The 23,591-nt window shown below is 51.6% G+C and overlaps 2 protein-coding genes across 3 annotated transcripts; one reads left to right on the top strand and one right to left on the bottom strand.

Moving 5' to 3' along the window:
* Positions 1 to 1,504: 1,504 nt before the first annotated feature.
* MARVELD3 (MARVEL domain containing 3) lies at positions 1,505 to 4,618 on the bottom strand. The gene is made up of 4 exons (XM_050903867.1): positions 4,513 to 4,618; positions 4,017 to 4,117; positions 3,696 to 3,816; positions 1,505 to 1,780 (listed from the first exon to the last, which is right to left on the bottom strand). The coding sequence occupies exons 1-4, from the start codon at positions 4,569 to 4,571 to the stop codon at positions 1,741 to 1,743; spliced, it is 321 nt and encodes a 106-aa protein (XP_050759824.1). The 5' UTR covers positions 4,572 to 4,618; the 3' UTR covers positions 1,505 to 1,740.
* Positions 3,980 to 21,267, top strand: TAT (tyrosine aminotransferase). Of its 2 annotated transcripts, none has more exons than XM_050903865.1 (12): positions 3,980 to 4,032; positions 13,050 to 13,292; positions 13,471 to 13,575; positions 14,662 to 14,729; positions 15,111 to 15,269; positions 15,449 to 15,587; positions 16,124 to 16,176; positions 16,553 to 16,705; positions 17,613 to 17,741; positions 18,181 to 18,264; positions 19,726 to 19,824; positions 20,611 to 21,267. In XM_050903865.1, exons 2-12 carry the CDS (start codon positions 13,058 to 13,060, stop codon positions 20,752 to 20,754), a joined length of 1,368 nt encoding a protein of 455 aa, XP_050759822.1. In that variant the 5' UTR covers positions 3,980 to 4,032; positions 13,050 to 13,057; the 3' UTR covers positions 20,755 to 21,267. The 2 variants fall into 2 exon arrangements, with proteins under 2 accessions (XP_050759822.1, XP_050759823.1); XM_050903866.1 differs by lacking the exon at positions 3,980 to 4,032 and adding an exon at positions 11,368 to 11,403.
* Positions 21,268 to 23,591: the final 2,324 nt, after the last annotated feature.

Raw genomic sequence — 23,591 nt, 5'->3', positions numbered from 1 at the left:
CTGCAATGGAGCATGCAGATTTCTGAGCTGCTCCTCTTCATGGTAGTGGCAGAACGGAATGCAAGGAATTTCTGCTTAGCCTGTTTTTCCTCCAGTGCCACTTCTGGTTTTGAAGCAGAAAGGGAGTTTAATACAGCCAGCTCCTATTCTCTATGGGTGTGAACTGTCATGGCAGAACATGGCTTGTTCTCTTACACAAGGTAGAGTCCATGGCTTTCTCTGCTTAAGCTGATATTATGAACTGTTTGTCTTACTCTGGGCAGCACAGCCTAAGTGCTTCCCTCCACCACCACTTTTTGTTTTCCTGCCTCCCTAGAGACTGCAAGCTTCTCCTTCGTCTTCCTTACCTTACTTACTAACACCACCTTAGATTTCAAGCTCCCTAGGACCACTGCTGGCGGTGGAACAGGTATTAATGGGCAAGTCTAGTGAAGGACTTGTAGCAGGGGATAAAAAGTGTTTTCCCAGTTCTCTTCCTGTTCTCCAGTCTCGTCTCTGATTTTTGTATGTGGTTCTTGCACAGATACATCATCTCCATAGAGCCACATCACTAAGAATGTCCCATTCGTTAACAGACTTGCTATTAGAGAGAGGTTCTCGGCGTGGGGTCGTCAGGCTCTCTTGTCCCTGCTGAGCAATGCCAGACCTGCCATGCTCCATGCAGCCACAGTCAAGTTAGGCTGTTGAGTTGGTTTGTCCATCTCTTCAGTAATTCTGGCTCTGCTGATAAGTGTGCTCGCTGAGAACAGCTACTGTAAAGGCACTGACCTGTCTGCCCTGTCCTGTCCAGAAAGGCTTCTGCAAAAGGAACCCATGAAGGTTATATTCAGTGATGAGTAGTTGGGGCCCAAGTACTAAGGATAAGGGATAGCCTCCAAGTTGCTCCCAGCACCAGGAACGGGCCTGGCGGAGGGAGCGCCACAGATTGCTGGCACCCGATCAGAGTCCTCAACTAGATGGGAGGGTAAAATCCTGTTCCAAGAAGGAGCAAGTATTCCCCTTTCTCGGGGACAGGCTGCTGTGAGGCCTGAAATCCTTCTCCTGGTACACAGGACATTCAGCCACACCGAAGGCCCTGCGACTTCAGGAGCTCCTGCACTCCTTCCGGATGGTGATGGCTTTCATGTCACTTACCAAAGGCCTTCTTCAGGCAGTAGGTTTACCTCTTTGGTTTTGTGCAATCGTCGTCTGCTGTTCCGTTGCTGTCTGAAGCCTCAAGTGTGGGGTTTCTTTCCTCTTTTTTCACATTTTAAAATGTTACCTTTTTTTTAACTTGACTCCTGTGACCCAGCGCATGTTCAAGAAATATTGCAGCGCTCCATTTATTAAATAATCTTTTTTCATGTTTTTTGTTTTAAAAAGAATATTTTCTGTATCCCACTCTAGCATGCACCTATAATCATGTTTTTATCATGTATGGGAATAGGTTGTCCAATGAATGCACCTTCAGCACTGTGGCCTATGTTTGTATTGCTTTGGAGAGGCAAACAACGTAAGATTGCTGGAAAACACTATTCCATTGATTCTTTATTCAGATGTATAGAGCAGTCCAGGAAGGAAGAATATTTTTGCATCAACTTTTCAGCTGACTTAGCAATAAAGATTTTTACTTTCATCTAACTATATATTCTGATTCCGTTACTGCGCTGGAGGGAATTTGTGCAATATCCCAGTCAAGCATAGCTGTGGCGAGCAGTAGCTGTGCTCTAGGTTCTCCTTCATTGAGCTCTGTGTGCGACTTCACTCATCGGCCTTCCATGCAAAAGCTACTTGCAGAACACTGTGAGGATGGAATTCATAATACCAATTATTAAGCAGCTTTCCGTATCCTGCCAGAGGAATCCTGCCCTGTGAACTTGCTCTGAATAGTACTGTACAGCCCTCTAGAAGTAGCTGCAGCAAGCAGGAACTGCAGAATCATTAAAAGAAATACGACCACAGTGGACCGTCCACATAAATTCCTGCACTGAGACACTCTGCATCTAGCTACTAAAAGGGAAGAGAAATCAAACAAACCCCAGAGTACCTGGTGTGTTCCTGTTTAGCACTTGTTTTACTTCTGTATCTCTAGTTCCAACAATGTTCCTTAGTTTTGGTAATTGTGAGGATTTACTGCCAGTGAAATTGGAGATATGTCCAAGACCACGTTTCTGATATGATTAGTTTGGTGTTTGGGTTTTGGGTTTTTTTAATATGGGCAGAACTGGTCTGTGAGACCAGTGGTGGTTCCATCTTCATATGGACAATGCACATAGTGGGCACTGCTCTGAAGTGACATTTCATTCCGAGGCATGATTTTGTGATTCTAGTGCTACTTTTCTTTTCCCTGTTAAATTTCCTATAAAAGTTTTCTAAAGTAAATTTCACCCTTTTTTTTTTTATAAATAATACAAGAGCAGCATCTCATTTCCCTAACTTGTACATTAAAAATGCATTTTGAAAACAGTATACTTATATCTTAAACCACCTGTTTGAGCTCTTAAAGCTTTTGTCTGATTATCCCAACTCAGCGCATCTTTTTAAGCAAAACTGTTGTATACAAGTTATATAAAAGACTATTTCTTACAAAAATGTGCCCTCTCCAGGAAAGTTTGAAAACGCATTGTGTCACAAATTAGGCAGAGTGTATTCATCATTTTGCAAGTTTATTTCAGGATTCTCTGATGGCTCTATAAATGCCACATTCAAACTGCCCCAGTAGTTTCAAGAGACCTACAAGAAAGCAGTAATTAGCTGCCACAACCATGGGCCTCAATCTCTCGTTTTTAAGAGCTCTGTTCTCAGTGAACAGTCACATACCCTTTGTAAAGACAGTTTCAGCTACAGAAAGCTGTTCATGAGCAGAAGTCTCGCTACGAGTACTGCTACTACATACCTCATTGGAGGAGGAGAAGATACCAGACACAGGCGATGCCTGTGAAGCAGGCAGCTTGCTAGTCAACTACACGAGGACAGTCATTCTCTACTAAGAGACAACCACCAGATGAAGATAAGCCGTCGGACTAACTTTGTGTCCACTAATAATTCAATAATGGAAATTCAAGTTAGGAAGAGCTTGACTCTACCATATTTAGAGCTATACTCTGTGTGTGTGTGTTCTGCAGTATTAAGGATACACTGCCCAGAAGGAAGGAAAAGCATACTGCTTCGTCTCAATAAGGAGGCTGGCAAAAATCATGACCATTACTGGAGCAGAGGACTCATTCTAAAGCTCAGGTAATTGTACTGGCTTCTGTTTCAATTTGTGAACTGTTCTGTACCCCCTGACAGCTAGGCCTGCACTAAGCAGGTATGCCATGACAGCTGCGCAGCCTGAGAGGCCAGCAGCAATCTCTGCTGCATGCAGGCTGCACTTAAAGCCCTGATAGCCTTTGCTTTGATAAAGCTGCTCTCTCTCTTTGCACACTGATGAATCATAAACCTCCAGCAGGAAATGGAAGAAATAGTACAGAGCAGGCACTATGCCAATTGCAATCACTACGTCCAGGATGCATTCAAGTAGCAGCCATGGTGGGAAATGCCACGGTAACCGCAGAACCCCAACCAAAATAAGAACGCACGAGAAGACCAGGAGACACCCTCCCACGGCCATTGCTGCCCTTGCAATTGGCAGCTTTAGGAGGTAGAAACGCTGGTCAAGCTGCTGGGCTTTTTCCCCGTCTGCTCCACCGAAGCCACTGTAAGCCCCGCCGTACTGGTAGTAGTAGATGCCCCCCAGGCTGGGCAGGCCGGTGTAGCCTCCCGTCGAGCTGCAGGACACGGAGCTGCAGACCAGGACCAGCACAGCCAGCAGCGCTTCCACCATCTGGCAGCAGGCTGGAAGGGGAAGGGCGACGGTCAGTGCGCGGCCGGAGCGGAGGGCCGCCGGGCCCGGAAGGAGTCTCTCCCCGGGACGGGGGAGTCCGGGGGGGACTCGTCCGGCGGGGAAGCCGGGCCGGCCAGTCCGCTCCGGCGGGACACAGGAAGCGGCTCCCGCAGCCACCGCGGCGGCCCCGCGGCCCCGTCCCGCCGCTCACCCCTGCCCGTGCACAGGTACCGGCAGCGACGGCACTGCAGCAGCCCCGGCGCGGCGGCGCGGCGTCCCGGCGGCCCCTCCGGCCCTGCTCCGGGCACGGCGCTGAAGGGAGACGGCGGCGGAGATAGCAGCGACCCGCCCAGGCCCCTCACGGCCGCCTGCCCGCTCCGCCCCGCCGAGCCCCGTCCCGTCCCGTCCCGTCTGGTCCCCCGCCCAGGCCCCTCACGGCCGCCTGCCCGCCCCGCCGAGCCCCGTCCCGTCCCCCGCCCAGGCCCCTCACGGCCTCCTGGCCGCTCCGCCCCGCCGAGCCCCGTCCCGTCCCGTCCCGTCCCGTCCCCCGCCCAGGCCCCTCACGGCCGCCTGCCCGCCCCGCCGAGCCCCGTCCCGTCCCCCGCCCAGGCCCCTCACGGCCTCCTGGCCGCTCCGCCCCGCCGAGTCCCGTCCCGTCCCGTCGCCCGCCGAGGCCCCTCACGGCCGCCCGCCTGCCCCCCCCTCACCGCCCGCCCGCCCCGCTGCGTCCCGTCCGCGGGGCGCGGGTGCTGTTCCGCTCCGCCATGGCCCGGCGTGTCCCCGCTCCGCCGGCGCTGCCGGCAGAGAGCCGGGCCGGGCCGGGCCGCGGGGGACGCGACTCGGGACTAGCTCCGGCGCGGCGTGGGGTCGGTCCCCTCCGCCCGCGGCTCGCCTCAGCCCTGCCGGGGTCCTCGCAAAGGCGGTGAACAGCTGCGGCCGTGGCCGGGCCCTGCCCCGCCCGAGGGAGGCGGTAAGCAGGCACGTCGCGGCCCGCTCCCCCCGGCGCCTCTGGACGGAGCCGCTGTCCGGGAGCCTGCCCGCACCCTGTCCGTGCACACGGACGCTCTCCCCACGGGGCCTTGTGGCGACAAGGTCCCGACGTTCCCCACCTGCCACCTAACAAGTACGTGTTTGTACCCGTCGGACACCGAGCACCGACTGATTTTCGCAAGTGCCACTTTTTCCTGTGCTGTGGGTTTTGATGAAAGTGTCCGGCATTCAGCCTGTCTGCCGCCTCGTGCCTCTGTAAACCTCAGTCCTGCCCCTCTGTTCCCTTCTGAAACCCAAGTCCCAGCCTTTTTAGTCTCTGCTCGCACAGCAGTGGCACCATGCCCTTTGTTAGATCAGCTGCCCTTCTCTGGATCTTCCCTAACTCCCCTAAATCCATCTTGTGATGCGGTGACTAGACCTCCACGCAGCGCTCAAGACACGAGTGCACCAGGGTTTTATATCACAGCAGAATGACTGCTTCTGCCTTGTCCTGTGCTTCTCCCAGCAATGCACAGCATTTTGTTGCTTGTCCAGCTGCCCTGGCATGCGGAGCCTGTGTCTCCAGAGGACTGTCATCAGCACCTTGGGATCTGTCCTGCAGTGCAACTGTCAGGTTCCAGTTCAGCACTCTGCAGGCCACATTCACGTAATTTTCTTTACATGCATTACCTTATATTTATCCCTACAGAACCAAATAGACCTCTTCGGTGTCTGTTTGCTGGAGGCCACTTCAGACAATACGATGTGACCTTTTTGCTGGCTGCCCCATTGCCACGCACCATAATGTCCTGCTGCCCAGTGGGACTGGCTGCCATCCGGTCCCAGGAGGCTGCTGAGCACAGCCATCACCTTCCAGCAGAGGAGGCAATGAATTGCTCCTTTGTTTATTGGTGGTTGCTGGAGTGAAGGCAAGTGCCCAAGATCCCACCCGTGCACAAGTGCCAGCATTTCTCAGGGCGGGTAAGGGCAGAGCTGATTCAGGAAAGGCTGTGTGTCATGGGAAAAAAAATAAACAGCAGGACAATTTGGAAACACAGAGTGAAGCATAGAAAATTCCACAGCCACAATGAATGCTTTTATCCAAGGGTTTGACCAAATGCTGCCTGGAAAAGCTTTAGCACTGCTAAGAAATACTTCTGCTGCATTTAGGAAAACAGAGACTTTTAGTGACGAAGGGTTACACCATGAGGTCTCAGACACAGTGTCTGAAAACATGCCCCGAGAGGTCCAAATTCGTCACTAAAATGCAGAAATACATTTCCTCCATCTGTAAGATTGGTGGCAACACTGAGATTGCTTCACCCTTCTGTCCTTGCAGGAGCAACAGCAACAACCCTATAGATTGATACCGTGAGAAGCCTATAAACTGCAGTACTTCTGCACCTCAGCACTGTAGGAAAACACTCTCCTCAACATTTCGCCTGGCTCCACGAAGGACAGGAGATCTGAAAACTCGTCTTAAAATTTACTTAGTCTAGGGATAAGAGAGAAGCAAAACAAAAGAACTCTTTGTTCAACCCCCAGTTCAGATAGAGGGGACAGGAGTTGTATCATGATGATAAGTTAGGAAATAGGGAGACCATAGGGAGCTTAGGACGAGGACTCTGGAGATAGTGCAGATGCTCAGCAGTGAGGCTGTTGCACACACCTTTTGGTGTGCATATGTTGCATCACTCATGTTCATGTGGCAGAACCCAGGCCTCCTTGCTGCCATGCATAGGATGAGCTTAAAAGCTTTAGCAACCCTTTGTATACTTCTTTTAGGATCATGGGCAGTGCCATTTTGCTTAGTAGAGCTTTTAATTGCCAGGAGAGGGACAGGAACAACTAAGTTGAATAATTATGAGTCACAAGAAGGGACAGAATAAGTGTTTCTTATGCAGAGTGTTGCTGCTGGTCATCCAGCAACCTGAGCTGAAGCTTTCTTTGGAATTTGTGATGTGCTGGAATTACTTGTTCAAAGACACAGCTGGGAAGCACTGCTCTGTTGATTTGGTGGTGCATTCAGTGTTTTACTAGAGTGTTTGCTGCTCACAAGTGCAGTACAAACTTCAAGGTATTGTAGAACTGAGTCAATCTTATTCCATTTCTGTTGCTATATCGAGAATTGTTAAAAAAATGCTTTGCGTCACTTCACTCCTGCTCAAAGTACCACAGCTGAGCTTGGTCACCGTCGTCTTCTGGGTTCCTATTCTCACTGCAACAAGTAGCAGTCAGCAGAAGAGAGCAAGAGGAAGATGAGGACACCAATATTAATCTTCACCTCTGCTTTGGCTTCTCTTTTTAATTTTTTTAATTTTTGGCTCTTCTGTTTCTGGCTGCTCCTGGTGTCATTGCTGCACTAAGGGGAGGGAAGGGCCTGGCCTGGCTTGCCATGGGCCAAGAGCTCTGACCTGGTTCAGTGCCCTCCCTGGGAACTTGGAGGGTGAAGTGGAAGGAGCAAGTCATGAACTGCCTCATATTTCTCCAGTGTGAGGCAGCTGGAAGCTGCAGCACAATCACTGCTGAACACCACAGCCAGATTTATTGACTGTCCCACATAAATAAATAATAATGGGAACAATGAGCGCAGCACGATGACGATGCAGCAGTGTTGCAGAAAAGAACTGGAGGTTATTGTGAATGACAAACTGAACTCAAGTCCACAATGTCATCCTGTTGCGAAAAAAACTAACATTGCTAGGGTGTATAAACAGGAATGTCACATGTAGGACACGTGAAGAAATTCTTCTGCCCCCCGTCAGCGCTGGCTATGCCTCCAGGCTTGCACAGTTTCCAGAGGCGAGTGGATCAGCTGGAGGCGATCCAGAGGAAAGCAAAAGAAAGCTCTAGAAATACAATCTGTGAGAAAAAGATTGATCTCAGTCCTCTCATTTGACAGAACAGGTGTCTGTTAACTTGCAAGCTTGTAAAAAGCTGCTCTCAAGAGGAGGGGAATACTTTGTTCTCCCTATCTGCTGTTGGCTTGGTCAGGAAGCAGTGAGCTTAGCTTGAAGCAAAAGGGATGTGATTTAGGCACCCCCAAAAAAAGACAATACTTCTCTCACACACACCGACTCCACCACTTTGTAAGGAGACGAGCAGTTGTTGCTGGAGCAAATTGGTTGGGCAGATGGTGGGTTTCCATCACTGGGGCTCAAATTCAGTCATGAGAGGGGCTGGCCTGTCTGCGCTCTGAGAGAAGGAGGTGCTGCCCACCCCACTCACTGCAAGCTTGCGGTGCTGAGCACCCCTCACCCCGCAAAGCCACCATGCCCCCTTCCATCCCATCCCCATTGGCTGGTCACTGTCCCTGTGGCTTCAAGGCCATCAAGGGGGCAGCTGCCACAACAAAGCACGCAACAGCTCAAGTCTCTGAAGTCACAACTCAAACACAGGGTATGCACTTACATAACATTTACCTGGATGTAAGCAAAACGCAAGGCTGGACAAGGTGTTTCTCTTCACTGTGCCTGTATGCCAGGAGCCACTAACACACTTTGTGGAGCATTCCTCTCAGCATCTGTATCAGGGCTTGCAAGTCTTTCATTGTGGCTGTTGGGCCTGTAGCTCACCAGTGCTTCCAACTCTCCACGAACCTGGAGTGCACTCTGTGTCTCTCAGCATGCTTGCAAGGGACTTAGTGCCCAGGCTGAGCTGCTGGACCCTTCCTCTCCCCAGTGCTGCAATGGTCCGTGGCTGGGGAGAGGAATCTGGATTGCCCAGCACAGCTGGTATCAGGCTGCAGCGGTGCATTTGCAGACACTGGTATTGTGGGAGGCCCACAAGAGCACCCTGCAAACCGCTTGCTGTACACATGCTGCTTTTCCAGAATGAGGCATCTCTAGCTAGACTGTGCAATTTGCCTTTTAATGTCTTTCAGATTTTTATTTCTGAGATCAAATCAAAATTGATCCTAAGTACAGGCAGATAGATAAAGTAGCTACTGTACATTTTTGAGTCACTCGGTTACTGGGTTTGTCACTCTGTGTGGATTGTGCCATCTTTGTGGCTCTTAAACACGTTTGTACAGCTTTGTAGAACCTAGCTGGTTTTTCTTGGAGCTAACTTTCTGCTCTGATTATGCAGAGATAACAGGTGCTATGCTCCATTTCAGGTGAATGCTGGGCAATTAAGATTGCTGGAGGCACAACCATCATCATGGCTTGATCAGAGACTCATGCAGATATATGTAGGTTTGGCACAGCAGCCCTGTCCACACCGCAAAGCAGATTTAACTGTGAATATATGCACTGTCAGAGTGCTCACATGACCTGACCTATGACAGACAAGTTTTGTCCCTTGCATTTCAGGAAACCTGCTGCAGTGTTATAAAGATAGATATGCTGTGGGAATCGATAAACAGTCACAAAATTCATGAGAGCCAAGGAGGCTTCATGGCTGTTTGCTCGTCTAAATGAGAGATTAACAAATTGATTAAAAAAAAAAGAAAAAAGGAAAACCCACATATTTGGTTATTAAAAGCTGGTTCAACTGGAAATGCAGAGACCAAACAGAGATTAGGCTACATGCATATTTGTGGATACAGAATGGCAGAAATGCATCCTGCAGGGTATGGCCACCTCTTTCACCGCACCATACAAGGGGTGGCTTGGCCGTATTTGTAGAACATGAAGTGCTGAGCTGTGTGCTCATGCTTCAGCCCTGGGTGGCTCTGTGCACCACAAGGTGGTGGGTGGCTGCAGACCCCATGTGAGAGCATCCAGAGAAGGACCAGAGTCATGCAGAGAGAGGAGAAAGGCATAGTAGTAGCAGGAGAAACGCACTGACTCCATTGTACACCACTGTCGTGCCCCCACTTCTGGCCAGGTTCTCAGCCTTATGTAAGTGGGTCTACCCATGTCTCCAGAGCCACATTTTTTCCCCCTCTTGGCAGCAGGCTTCCGCCGTGCCCTCCCCTGAACCCCACTGCTGTGTGCAGTATTACGGGTACAGCTCTGGTTGCGTCAGCTTTGGGGCTGGTGCTAGGCAGAACATGCAGCATCGTCCTTGAGGCCTCCCAATGCCACATTTAACCCTGGCAGGGCTGCAGTGTGGCAAGAGATGGGGCCAGCTGGAGGAAGCGAGAAAATAACCCATAGGTGCTTGGAGGGGGCCCGCATGAAGTTCTGAAGGTTGCTCATGTCAGGCTTCAGTAAAAAGAAGAGAGAAAATAGTCTGGAACTGTGCGGCTCTTAGCAGAAGAGAGTCCAAGCAGCTTCAGTACAAGCCGTTTCTCTGTGAAGTGTTTTTGAAAGGTGCTATTCCTTGTCCAAAGCTCCCGGGGGGTGGCTGCTGTGGTAGGCCTGCCGGCCAGTCTGGGGCTGAGGACCCCGGCCGGACCCGCTGGCTGCGCCCCACCGCCTCCCAACCTGCCTCCAGCCTCGAGTCCCTGGCCCCCATTGTGGCCTCAGCAGTGCCCATTGCAGCACTGTGGTCAACGGCAGGTCATGGCTCCCCAGCAGCGTCACCCCAGCCCCAATGCGGAGGGAAGGGGCCACCGCTTGCACCTGGGGAGGTGCAGCCTTAGTGCTGGTGGTGTAGTGAACGTGGGTTGAGCACAAGTGGTCCTTCCTCCTTCCACGCAGCAGCGGGTGTAAACAGGCAAAAATCACAGTGACCGCTGGCCTCTGCAATGAAGGCATCAGCAGTCAGTTTGCAGGAAGATTAGCAGGATCCCTCTTGTCCCTGAGCAACTCTTTGATCTCTAGCCGTTTGCTGCCAAGGCAGTATGGGAAGACTTGGAGCAGCCCTTGGAAGACAGGGAGGGTGCAGATACCTGTCTTATTTATCCCAGGCCTGCAGGAGTCAAGGGACAGGAAGGCATCGATGTCACATCACTTAGCAAAAAAGGGCCTTCTGGGAATGGTGTCATCTGTGCTTTGCAGTACCATCAGAGAGGGAAGAATTGCATCATTTCTGTTAGCTGCCAAATTATGAGTTTGCTTGGGCCTTGCAGCAACCAAAAAAAAACAGAAAAAAGAAAAAAAACCACAAACCCATGGCAACTTGAGCTTCCTTTAACCCTTCAGGTCCTGGTGCCTCCAAGACACCAGCTAGGGAAGTGCCTGCCTCCCTTCAGCCTATGTAGGAAGATGTCTCCTGATCATGATGATGCCACAAACTGTCCTTTCTCAGCTGGTGCACTAGGAGCCCAGAGCCTTTGAGGTCAGGACAGAGTGATGCTTTCCGCAGGCTTTGGGGCCCATCAGTCCACTTTTGGTGCATTACAAGGTGCTAGCGCTGGAATACCTGGACTCTGTGCAGATTTGTCCCCCCCGGTCTTTGAGGACTGAGGGAAGTGGTGCCAAAGGGTGGCAGCCCAGGGCCTCCAGGAAGCCAGGCTGTGTCCCTCTGTAGGCTGCCCCCAGAAAGAGTTAATGCGCAGGCATGTTCCAGGTGTTTGAAGTGAACACAGTTGCAATGGGGAGGAGAGGGCGGTTTTGGGTGGGGAGAGCAGCCCTCTCTGTGAACCAATGGCTAAACAATTCCGTTCCAACGCCCAGTTTTGGGTCTTATTTCATGGGCAAGAATTTGCAGGCATTTCTTCTCAAGGGGATTTGTCCTGGATGAAAAGTAGGGACTGGACCCCCAAGCTTGTTGGTGTCTCCGTCTCTGTGCTGTAGAAGGTAAAGTGCTATGCTCTGGTACCTTGCTTCTTTCAGGGGGAGAAGTGGGGAAATCTTCCCTGGCTGCCTACATTGAAGGCACCCATTGTGCCTGTGTCTGCAGCTCCCCTTTGCATGAGAACCACGTTGCAGGGTGGTGTGAAGGCTCTGCTGGGATAGACTCTGCACTGTGCATTTGGGACATGGCTCTGCTGTTGAAGTGAGATATATGGCTCATTTCTCTGCTCAGTTTTTATGCAGCCCTGCTGCATGTTTCTTCAGCCACCTTTCTTTTGGTAGAGAGGAGACCCAGAAGGTATTAGCAGCAGAGAAGCTGAAGTCTTGCTTTGTAACCCTGTTAGATCAGCCTGAGTTGCTATGAACAGGCTAATGAGGCACTGCTGGTGGAGTAACTGCAGCAGCATGGGGCATCTCTAGGTGCAAACTTCACTGAGGCAGTGAGAAATTTGTTCAGATGGCAAATCCTGCCTGAACCAGGCAATGCTACACCCTTCCAGCTCAGTCTCTGCAGCAAGGAAGGGGTAGCTGTGTTGTGAATATCTGCGAGTGTGAGGCTAAGTAACTACCGTCAGGAAAGGGCCACTGTTCACTGAATTGCCTTTCAGCGGAGCAGAGAAATAGGGCAGTACAGAGAGCATAAGCAGTTTGTGGCAGGATTACAAGATAATGTGCCCAGTATCAGCAAGAATGGGCTTGGTGGCTCAGGAGGTCTGTGCCTGCGCTGTGCCCCATCCCTAACTTTCTGCAGGTAGAAAGCCCTGAGTCAGCAGCAGTTGGTAAGTAAGGCTTTTGCTGGCTGGGTCTGGCTTGTGCTCTGGGTATACATGCTGGGGTGTGTAAGTCACTTTTGTATGCGTTTTGGGGCCTAGAAGGCAGCTGTGCCTTGCTTGTTACGCAGCCTCAGGCAGGACTACAGGCCCTTTGCTTGGGGCAGTGCCACCTCCCTGATTTCCCTCTTGGCCGTACCAGTCTTGCTCCATTTTCTAAGCACTGCCTTTTGATCTAGGGTCTTTGGGCTGGGCTGTTGCTCCCTGCTGTTCTGCTGACAGAGGCAAGTGTGTGTAACCTATACCTTGCCACTGGCCAGTGCATCCTGATAACATTGGACCAGAACTACCTTTTTGGCATCAGATTTGATTTAAACAGTGCTGCATTTCTGTCTGCAGACTGGAGGGACATTCTGGATGTGAACACACATAACGGGCTGATCCTTGTGGTTGCAGCTTGAGGTGTGCAAGTTGATAGCTGGGGGAGGAGGGGGGTGACCTGGCCCTTCTGTCAGCAGAACATTGAATCTGCAGTCAAGCAGCAACTACAACATGCTGCTAACTCTTGGCCGCTGGCTTTAGTGGGGCCTGCTCCTCCTCAGCACAGCAAGTCCATGCTAGGCAGTAGTGCAGCTAGCAGAGAGAGGTGCCTTTATCTTTCCCACTGCACTGTGCTCTCACTTACGTGTGGAGTTTCACTCCATCCTGGCCCTGTATACAGCCCTGCTCGCTGCTGCTGAGTTGTCCATAGGCAGTAGGTAGGGTCTACAGCTTTCAGAAGTTTTACTTTTGGAGAGTCATGGGCTGTGTCCCCAAACAGGCAGATCCCTTGTTTGGCATGTGTTAACTAAGCCCAGGAAATCCACTTCACACTGACAGCTCTCAGGATGGACTCGTACCTGATCCAAGTGAATGGCTGTGGTGATCACGCCCCTATGGTGGACGTTCATCTCAAGACCAATGGGAACAGCATATCGCTGGGGAAGGTGAAGGGCCGGAAGCCAAGATGGGCTGTCAGGGCTTCTGAAATGTCAAAGAAGACTTTCAATCCTGTCCGAGCCATCGTAGACAGCATGAAGGTGGAGCCCAACCCAAAGAAAGCTATGATCTCCTTGTCCTTAGGTGAGCATAGTGCTGTGGCTGAAGCCTCTGGGCAGTGGGGTCAACTGTGTGGCTGGCAGATTGCAGGGCTCTGAAGCACAAAGCTTGTGCGAACACCCAGGGATAGGCCAGACCATCACACAGCTCTGTGCCTGCCACAGATCAGTGAGAACTTAACTATTTTTCAATCTTTGAAAAGGAGACCCGACGGTCTTTGGAAACCTTCCCACAAATGATGAGGTCACACGGGCTGTGAAGGAGGTTTTGGACTCGGGATGTTACAACGGTTATGCTCCATCTGTTGGTAAGTTGACAAAGCTCTTCCTGTGAGAGTAGGGTGAAGTCATGTGCCAGATCCTACCCCACAGCAGGTATATGGAGCCCACAGACGTCTTTCCAGTAGCATCCTGCAGCTGCCCTCACCAATAGTCCCATGAGCACACAAGCATGTGTATCCCCCAGGTATACCTGAGTGCCGTTCCCTGCATGATCTGTTGGAGGCCCAGAGCCTCCTGCAGAAGCTGTGTTTGCTCCCCCAGCCATTAGAGCAGGCAGGATTTCAGGCACCCAGAAGGGCTCAGGACTGTGTCTCCTTGCCGTGGGTTGCAGCCAAGTTCCTTTCTGATCTGCCTTGACCAGGACTCCCCTTGGGCTCCCTGACTTCATAAACAACATGAGCCTTGTTTGCAGTTAGTGCAAAAAGCATGCACAGAGCATAGATCACGCCTGCCTCACAGGACACTCAATGTGGTGACAGGGAGGGCTGCCCCTGTGCCATCACTAAACAGTCAAGGCCATGTAATAGCACTTGGCCTCCTGCTGGGTCAGAGCAGCTCCCTGGCTACTGTCCACCCTGCTCCTGTCAGTTCTGTGTCCAGGACATGCTGGGCCAGAGCCTGCCTCCCTGCCCACCATCCACCCTGCTCCTGTCAGTTCTGTGTCCAGGACATGCTGGGGCCAGAGCCTGCCTCCCTGCCCACCATCCACCCTGCTCCTGTCAGTTCTGTGTCCAGGACATACTGGGGCCAGAGCCTGCCTCCCTGCCCACCATCCACCCTGCTCCTGTCAGTTCTGTGTCCAGGACATGCTGGGGCCAGAGCCTGCCTCCCTGCCCACCATCCACCCTGCTCCTGTCAGTTCTGTGTCCAGGACATGCTGGGCCAGAGCCTGCCTCCCTGCCCAGGGTCTGTCCCTGCTCTTGGCCTGCCTGGCCCAGCCTCAGGGCTGCACGGTGCTTGGCCTGAGGCAGGACAGTCTCGGCCACCTTGGGACGGTGTCACTAACAAATGGGCTTCCCCCAGCTGGGCGGCAGCTGTGAGCCCTGTACTGGCAAGAAAAAGGAAACAGTCTGTAAAAACCTCCCTTCCATGTTTGGCCTCTCTTTCCCCAGGCTACCAGTCCTGCCGGGAAGCAGTGGCCGCATACTACAACTGCCCAGAGGCACCACTGGAGGCCCAGGTACTGGTGCCCAGCTGAGGCACTCCCACTGCAGTGCAGGCAGGGTGCTGCTGCCCATGCCTAGACCACACGGCATGGGGGCCCTGCCCCAGCTCTCCCTCCCCTGCCCAGCTGTGGGACTGAAGGCTAGCCCATGGCCTTGTCCCACAGCGGCCTCCTGCTGCTCTCGTCCCCTGCCCTGAGCCCTTCTCCTCCACCCTCCTCAGGAGGAGGCTGAGCTCTCCAGCTGTTGGAGGTTTCCTGCTTTCAGTCAGGCTCTGAACTTGTCCTCTTGGCTGAGAAGCTCTCACCGGGCAGAGCTTGGGCATTCTGTCACTCCCGCGTGGCTGGGGCACTTCAGAGTGGCTGTGCTTTCCGCTGACTCCTGTGTGCTCTTTGCAGGATGTCATCTTAACGAGTGGCTGCAGCCAGGCCATAGAGCTTGCCTTGGCAGTGCTGGCCAACCCAGGCCAGAACATCCTGGTGCCACGGCCCGGCTTCTCCCTTTACAAGACTCTGGCATTGTCTATGGGGATTGAGGTCAAACTCTACAACCTCTTGGTAAGTGGTGGCAGGCCTGGAAGGGGCAGCCCTGACATTTCTGCCTCTCAGAAATACCCTGGCCCTGCCTGGGAAGTGGGTGAAGACAACCTGAGCAACCATGGGCACCCTGTCACACCTCACCCTGTGTGGCAAGTCCAGTTCCTCAGCTGTTACTTCCCCTTCTCTTCACTTACTAGCCAGAGAAGGCCTGGGAAATTGATTTGAAGCACTTGGAGTCGCTGGTGGATGAGAAGACAGCTTGCCTCATTGTGAACAACCCGTCGAACCCCTGTGGCTCTGTGTTCAGCAAGAGCCACCTCCAGAAGATCCTGGCAGGTGAGCCTGCTTGTGTGTATCTGGGGCATGGTTGCAGTCTATTGTCTGCCCATATTGCCCATGTCTCGATCACTGCAGCACCATGGCCCAGGGCTTCACTTCTCTCCTCATGACTGACTCCAGCTCAGGAAGCAGGGCTTGCTCAGTGTGAAGGTGTTGCCTTATCTGGGCAAGAAGATGCAGAGCGTGTGTCTTGCTTTTCCTCAAACACTCTGTGTGGCTTGGACTGCTCATTTCTCCACTCTGGCTCTGCAGAGGGAGAGTGTTCACAGGGAGCCCTATGCTTCCTGAGCCCTGGCCTCTCAGTGGGAGGGCTGTACTGCCTGCCCCCAGAGGTGAGAGCAGAGCTAGGCTCAGCCAGGGCAGGGATCTCCAATGCTTGGGCTCTCTGAATGAACAGTCTGTAGAAGGAAGATAGGGACCCTCTGCTCTGGGACAGAGCTTCCCTCAGAGCCCTGCCAGGCCCTGCAGCAAAGGGCAAGTCTATTCCCATGGAGGATGCAGGGTGGCCAGGCTGAATGCCCTCTCTCCCACAGTGGCATCAAGACAGTGTGTGCCCATCCTAGCTGACGAGATCTATGGAGACATGGTGAGTGTTGGTTGCAGTCCTTTGCACCCCCATGCTACCTGTCCTTTCTGATGCACTTGCCCTTTGGCCATGGCAGCCAGGTCTCCAGAGGTGAGTACCAGCTCGACTCACCTCTGCTGTGCCTGGGTCCATGCCTAGAGCTCCCAGTCCTCTGGTGTGCAGTCCTGGGGATACCTCTCATGTCCAGCTCCTTTCCTCTTCACAAACGGCTCACTTTCACGTGAGTGCACTTACCATGTTCATGCCTTGAAGCTGGGAGTTTTCACCATCAATTTCCCATCACTTCCTTGCCTCTCTTCTTGTTGTGCCTCATCCACACCCCCACAGTTCTCACAATGAGAGGCAGGGACAGCCCTAACACAGCCTCCTGTCACAGGTGTTTGCTGACTGCAAATATGAACCCATTGCAACGCTCAGCACCAACGTGCCAATCTTGTCCTGTGGTGGCTTGGCAAAGCGGTGGCTAGTCCCTGGCTGGCGGATGGGCTGGATCCTAATTCATGACAGGAGAGACATCTTTGGTAATGAGGTGAGAACTGCTGAGTGTCGCTATCATGGCAACAGCCCTCCGGTGTCTTCAGTGTTTGGATCACCAGGGCTTTAACTGATACAGGCATGCTCTCACATGGGTGTCACCCAATTGGTTACATGCTTTTCTGCACCTCTAGGCTTTTCATGTCCCTTCCTTACTCCATCTGCTCCCATACATAGCCTTCTACCCACATCTACACTGTAACACACTCCTTGTCTCTGCTGCTCCTTCATATATGCCTTGTCCTTTTTGTGTGCTTCTAATTCCTTCTCTTCTTAAATAGCTCCAGCGTGCACTGAAGGTATTGCATGGCTTATCCATCATGTGGAGTCCATGTCTGGTCTCTGTGCTCTTATATGGTTTCTCTTAAAAGTAAGAACAAAGCACCTTGCAGTGCTGCTAGCGCTTTATCTGGCTGTTTGTTCAGCTGTGTTACAAGAACAATCATCTGCTGCAGTGACCTCTCCACCTAGAGGGCTTTCTGCAGAGGAAGAGGGAGAAGAGAGGAGAGCAGAAGAGCTAATGTTGGTTGTCCCTACCTGGCTTTGAAAGTGTGGATTGTGGGCCCAAACCTAAGGGAAATGCAAAGTGGTATTTGGAACAGCTCTGCCTTTATTTGTATTAGCTGTGTTCCAGCCTGGTTCGAGTCAGACTGGGAAGTTCCAAAGGTTGTCTCTGTTGGCATTACGATCTGAAACTGAGGAACAGAGAATGACACTGTAAATAGTCTGCAAATATCTGGCATATAGTCAAGCAAATGTTTTTTAGTACTCTGTATGCTCACTGAAATGTGAGGAGTGAGGAGTGTGAACAGCTGTAGAAATACAGAGAGCAGGCCTCGGAGCTATCCCTTTCCTTCAGGGAAGCACAGTCTGAGCTGCAAATATCACCATGTTTTTTTCAGATCAGGGATGGCCTTCTAAGACTGAGTCAAAGGATCCTAGGACCCTGTACAATTGTCCAAGGAGCACTGGAACGTATCTTGCACCGAACACCCCCTGAGTTCTACCACAACACCCTCAGCATTCTCAAGGTAAACAGGCCGTAACAGGTCAGCACAGTTTGTTCATGGATTGTCTGGGGGGAGTCATGTCTCTCTAGCTCGTCATCCCTCCTCACCCCGCTTCAAGGTGCGGTTCTGTCTGTGACTAGGAGAGCCCAGCAAATCCAATTCCAGCAGGAGGCACGGTAACTGGGGCAGAAATACTGGCTGTGACAAGTTTCAGGCAGCCCAGCCCTGCAGCTGGAGCTGGTGACCCAGGGGATGGGATGTTTGGCACCGACTTGCTGAGCTCAGCTCAGTCACACCTGCTGTACTCAAGGCCATGGTCACCCACGCTGTTTGCATTCGTTGTCCCTTTATTTGCAGTGGGCAAACCTGTTTATGCTCCTGGTCCAGAGCTTGGCTTCCATTCGCTGAGCTGCTTCGTGGAATTTCTCCTGTTTTGAACTTTCTTCTTTCTGCTTTTCAGTCCAATGCTGACCTTTGTTATGCTGCCTTATCAGCTATCCCTGGCCTCCAGCCTGTCCGGCCTGCCGGAGCCATGTACCTCATGGTAAGCAAGGAGAGTGACATGCCATTTCCAGATCGTCAACACTCGCACTAGGTCTCATTGCCAGTGCTTGTCAATGGTTTCAGATTGGTGCTTGGCCATGCATTTTCACGTTGCCCTGTGTGGTAGACACATCCCTTGGTCACTTTAGAAGGCCAGAATATGTTGTTCACTTCTCACGTAGCAGAGGCTGGTACATTTCACCCACTTGCTCCTGCACAGAACTCAATGTCTTGTACTTTGCAAGACAATGTTGTTTTACCTGGATTTAAAGCCAGTTGGCAATGGGAAGCCCCTACACTACAAGTCAGATTATCATACCTCCTGTTGAAGATGTAGCCTTCTTCCTACTAGCATGTCTGTCTTCTGCCTATGCGGTTGCCTCTTTTTCTGCCTTTTTCCATAGCTGTTTTTTTTAACTTTTTATGATGTGGTGAAATTTCCTTTTTCACCTCAACAAGCTCAACTGAGACATTTAAGTCTCTTAAGTTTAACACATTTTTAATCTTTTTTTTTTTTTTTTTGTCTCATAGTGTCTCCAGTTTTTCATTAGTCTTTAAAAATGTGGACCCAGAACTGGAGAATACTGCAGTATCAGTCTCACTCATGTTCTATAGATAAGTCTTTATCAGTTGACCCTGTTTCCAATCTTACCCAGAGCTACACAGGTCATTCTGCTTATGCTCTTTGTGTAGAGGCACAGCTCTAAAGATTCTTTCACACCTATTGTATTTCTGCAGTATCTGAACATTTATTTCAAGTTAAATCATCTGGTAAAATTTTTCTTCCACTGGCTCTTTCAGAACTTCTGCATGCAAATTATCTCTCACCTGGTTTGTTTAAGAATATTTTCGGGAGATGTTTAAAATAATCTTTGGTTATAAACAAATGGCCAGGACATCACTGTCTTTATGTGATAAAGGGACAGCCTCCTTCCTTCCAAATACAGAACAGAAATATTTATTGAACATTTCAGCATTTCCGTGTCATTTTACCAATTATATCATCCTACAAGGATTTATTTTGTTCGTGATATCCTAGACCTTTTTTTTTTTTAAACCAAAACATGAGTTTGTCTTTTTCTTACCATGTGGATTTCTTGCATGACAGAATTATTAATGCATATTGACTAGAGTTCTCTCCCAAGCTCTTTTTCAATATCTTATTTGTTCCTTTTCACTTCTAATTGGTTACTGTATCTTTGCCATCAGCTTTTTTACTACAGTTGTCCTTAACTGAAATTCCAGCTTTAGGTAGTTAATGAATGCTTCTTAAACAAGCCCCAGTTTTCACTTACATGTTTCTGTTTGTGTCTTACATTCCAGTCAGCCCAAATCATGAGCAAAAATTGAGGGCAGACAGCTGCACTTGACAGGGAAGTTGTTGGGCTGTGTGGGTAAGCAGGGACACTGCAGATGATAATTTTGGTGCCCTTGGTTGCCACGTTACATCCCTCTGCTGCAGGTTGAGATTGAGATGGAGCATTTCCCTGAGTTTGAAAATGATGTGGAGTTCACTGAGCGACTCATCTCGGAGCAGTCCGTGTTCTGCTTGCCAGCCACGGTGAGCCTAACACTGAGAGCCTCAGGGAGCTGTGGGGCCAAAGCATGGGGAGAGAAGCAACAGGGGTTTGCAGCGCTGGGCTCTGGGGACAGGCTGGGAGTTGTGTGTGCCGTGTCCATGATCTGTAATAGTGTGTATGTGCTGGCTGTGAGCTCCAAGTGCTCTGTGTAGGGATGGGGACTGGCAGTCTCTGGCTCACTAACAGCCCTCAGTCAGGCTGCCAGGATCTTCCTGGCTCCAGGCTTGCTCTGTGTCCTCAAGTCGGCAGAGCTGTATCCCTGAACCCTATGTACCCCCACACCTCCTTGCTGAAGCTGCTCCCTCAGAGGCCCGGGACTGCTCCCACCTACGTTCCTTGCTTTGCCCTGTTTCCAGTCCCCCACCCCTGTAGGCACAGGAACGGACTACAGGCTGAGAACATCTGTGCCCTGTGCCCACCTCCTTCCAGCTCCACTTCCAGCATTGAATACAGATGGGGCCTTGGATACTCTCCAGCCCTCTCCTTCCCTAGCTCCTTCCAGCCCATTCCCTGGGTCCTGCATAGTCCATACGGAGTCCTTTGGCCTGTCACCCTCACAGCATCGTGTCTACATGGCTACACAGATGGACATGGGAGATCTGCTTGGAACAGAAAAAACAGTCTAAGGGAGCCCAGCCCTGCTGTCCTCCAGTCTGTCCTACACTGACCCTTTTCACTTGCTGACACAGCACATGGCCCCAAGGCAGGGCTCTGAAACTACAGCACTATCCCAGGTAATCTGCCAGCTTCATTCTTTCTCATTTCAGTGCTTTGAGTACCCAAACTTCTTCCGCGTGGTGATCACTGTGCCTGAGGAGATGATCTTGGAGGCCTGCAGTCGCATTCAGGAGTTCTGTGAGATGCACTACCAGGGTGCTGAGGCGGCCCAGGATCTGGAGTGTGACAAGTAGCCGCAGCTGGCCTCCTGCCTCTGCCAGGCTAGATCTTGTGTGAGGCAGCAGCCGGGCAGGCAGGGCTGCTTCCAGCGAGCCCCACATCCCCCTGCCTGCAAGCAGCCGCTGTCCTGCTGCTTCACTTTTTGTGCTCCACACACCCCTCAGCACTATGGGAAGAAGCAGCCACTTCTCTCTCCTCCTCCACTGCAGCTTGCACACCCTCTGGCATCCAGTGCCCGTGGCCTCCATATACTCTGCATTTGCACCCTGTGTTGGTCTGTGCTGCCTGCGAACCAGCTACAGGCAGGGGCACATGGCTGCTCCTGTGCCAGGCCCCACGGCCCAGGTCCCACATGGCCAGTAGCTCCTGTGCTGGCTGCACTTCCCCTTGGGGACAGGAGAAAAGTACCCACCTCTCACTTACCTGTGTTACTTTAGGAGGCCAGAGCTCTTTATACCGAGCCCTTTGTGCGACAAAGGGAGTAAGTTATTGTGACTTTTTTTATTAATAAACATTCTGACATGCCAGTCCCTGCACTGTGCTCCTGTTGCGCCAGGTCGGGCTTGGCCACTGTATGGGTCACCCTTGCTCAGCCCATGGTGCTGCAGTGCCCCAGGCCTGCCTCTGCCGTGCAGCTGGCTGTCCAGGGCCTGCCCCGTCACCAGCAGGGCCATGGTGAGAGCACCTCAGGCCCTCAAAGGCACCCACCAGCCCCTGAGGGCAGGATGGGCCCTGCAAGTCTGACAGACCAGAGCCAGCCACTCCTGCCCCGCTGATGCCGGCGGCTCGCTGTGGTGGTCTGGCCCGGCCCGGCCCCACAGAACAGCCCTATCTGCACCTGCCCGTTGGCCCTCACAGCCCCTCACCCCCCCAAAGCCCCCGACAGAGCGGCGGGTGCTGGTGCCCACTGCTGCAGGCAGGCGCTGCCCCCTGGACTGGAGCCAGCCGTGCCAGGTGCTGGTACCCAAGCATTCAAGGCTGGGGCAGCCGGGCGTTTCCTGCTGCAGCAGTGAAGAAGGGAGTGGCACCCCATGAAACACTTGTACTGTACGGGGTGTTCGTGACGTGCCAGTAGTGCCAGGGTTGCTGATGGCGGAATATGTCAGCTCCATAAAGTAATAAAGAACTGGTGCCCTAGTGTCTGTTCATTCCGTGGAAACAGGAGGAGTGCCTGTGCAGCCAAGAGATGATAACGCCCATCGGACCGCCTGTTCTGGTGAGCTGCTCAGGCACCTGGGGAGCCGTTTCTGAAACTGACGGAGGGGCGACCTGCGGAGTGCCTCACCTCATCACCTACAGCTCTGTTCACCTGTCCTCCTGCAGAATCGGGATCCACAGGTCAACCCTGCCTCCCCAAGGAGGGGAAAAGTAAGCTAGCTCTAGGTTACACACTGCCAGATCTCCTGCCAGGTTCTGTAGACATCGCATTGCCTCCCCTGCGCAGGGCAAAGTCTGGGTACCAGTACTCCATTAGAGGGGAGATATCTATATGAGAAAGATAGCAGTGTATGAAAAGGTCATCAACACATCAGCTGAGTGTCCATGCTGCATCCTTTCCCTTCAAAGAAAGCAATCCCAGAACAAAAAGAAAGAGAAGATGGGGCTATGGGTGAATGCTAGACAGCTTCAGAGCTTTCATGCCGTTAGAGGTCCAAATAGAGCCAAATAACCTGAGCTGCTTAAGACAAAACTGTCATGGTTTAATCCCAGCCAGCAACTAAGCACCACACAGCCACTTGCTCACTCTACCCCGGTGGGATGGAGGAGAGAATCAGAGGGTAAAAGTGAGAAAACTCATGGGTTTGAGATAAAGACAGTTTAATAGGTAAAGCAAAAGCCACACGCACAAGCAAAGCAAAACAAGGAATTCATTCACTACTTCCCATCGGCAGGCAGGTGTTCAGCCATCTCCAGGAAAGCAGGGCTCCATCACGCGTAATGGTTACTTGGGAAGACAAACGCCATCACTCCGAACATTCCCCCTTCCTTCTTCTTCCCCCAGTTTTATTGCTGAGCATGACGTCCTATGGTCTGGAATATCCCTTTGGTCAGTTGGGGTCAGCTGTCCCGGCTGTGTCCCCTCCCAGCTCCTTGTGCACCCCCAGCCTGCTCGCTGGTGGGGTGGGGTGAGGAGCAGAAAAGGCCTTGACTCTGTGTAAGCACTGCTCAGCAGTAACTAAAACATCCCTGTGTTATCAACACTGTTTTCAGCACAAATCCAAAACACAGCCCCATACTAGCTCCTATGAAGAAAATTAACTCTATCCCAGCCAAAACCAGCACAAAAGCATTGACAAATAATAAGTAGGATGGTGTGTGAGGGGTCTGTTGGGCCAGGAGACCTTTACAGCATGACGTTGCTGCATTGTTATGCTGTCTTGCATCTACTACAGCTGTCAAGTTTCATCTCTCTCCTTGAACTCTTCTCCACATATCTTGGGTTCTGTAGCTTTAATTCCCATTACTAATTAACAGATCCTGTTTTTAGAGAAAGCTGCTCCTTTCAGACCGCTCTCCCTTCATGGGCCGCTTTCCTTTCAGAGTCTGCTCAGAGATGTCTGTTAACATGCAAATATTCTGCAATGATTAACACCATTCTGTTTCTTCTTAGCCCAGCAGCATTTGGCCAGGGATGCTGAGAGAGCCAGAGACAGAAGCACATACATAGCTCATAAATCTCAAGATATTTAGATTTCTCAAGGCCACATCCTCTATTGCCATCTTTTGCAAACATAACGCTGCCTTTTGACCACACCTAGGTTTTCTCTGCTGCAATAGCAAACTAGCATTAAACCACAAAGTGCTAGTATCATTTTTCAGGCATTATACTCACAGATGCTTTGTGTCATAG

The sequence above is a fragment of the Gymnogyps californianus genome, chromosome 12, assembly GCF_018139145.2.
Source record: "Gymnogyps californianus isolate 813 chromosome 12, ASM1813914v2, whole genome shotgun sequence".
Lineage (NCBI taxonomy): Eukaryota > Metazoa > Chordata > Aves > Accipitriformes > Cathartidae > Gymnogyps > Gymnogyps californianus.
This window is presented reverse-complemented; position numbering and strand designations above follow the sequence as displayed.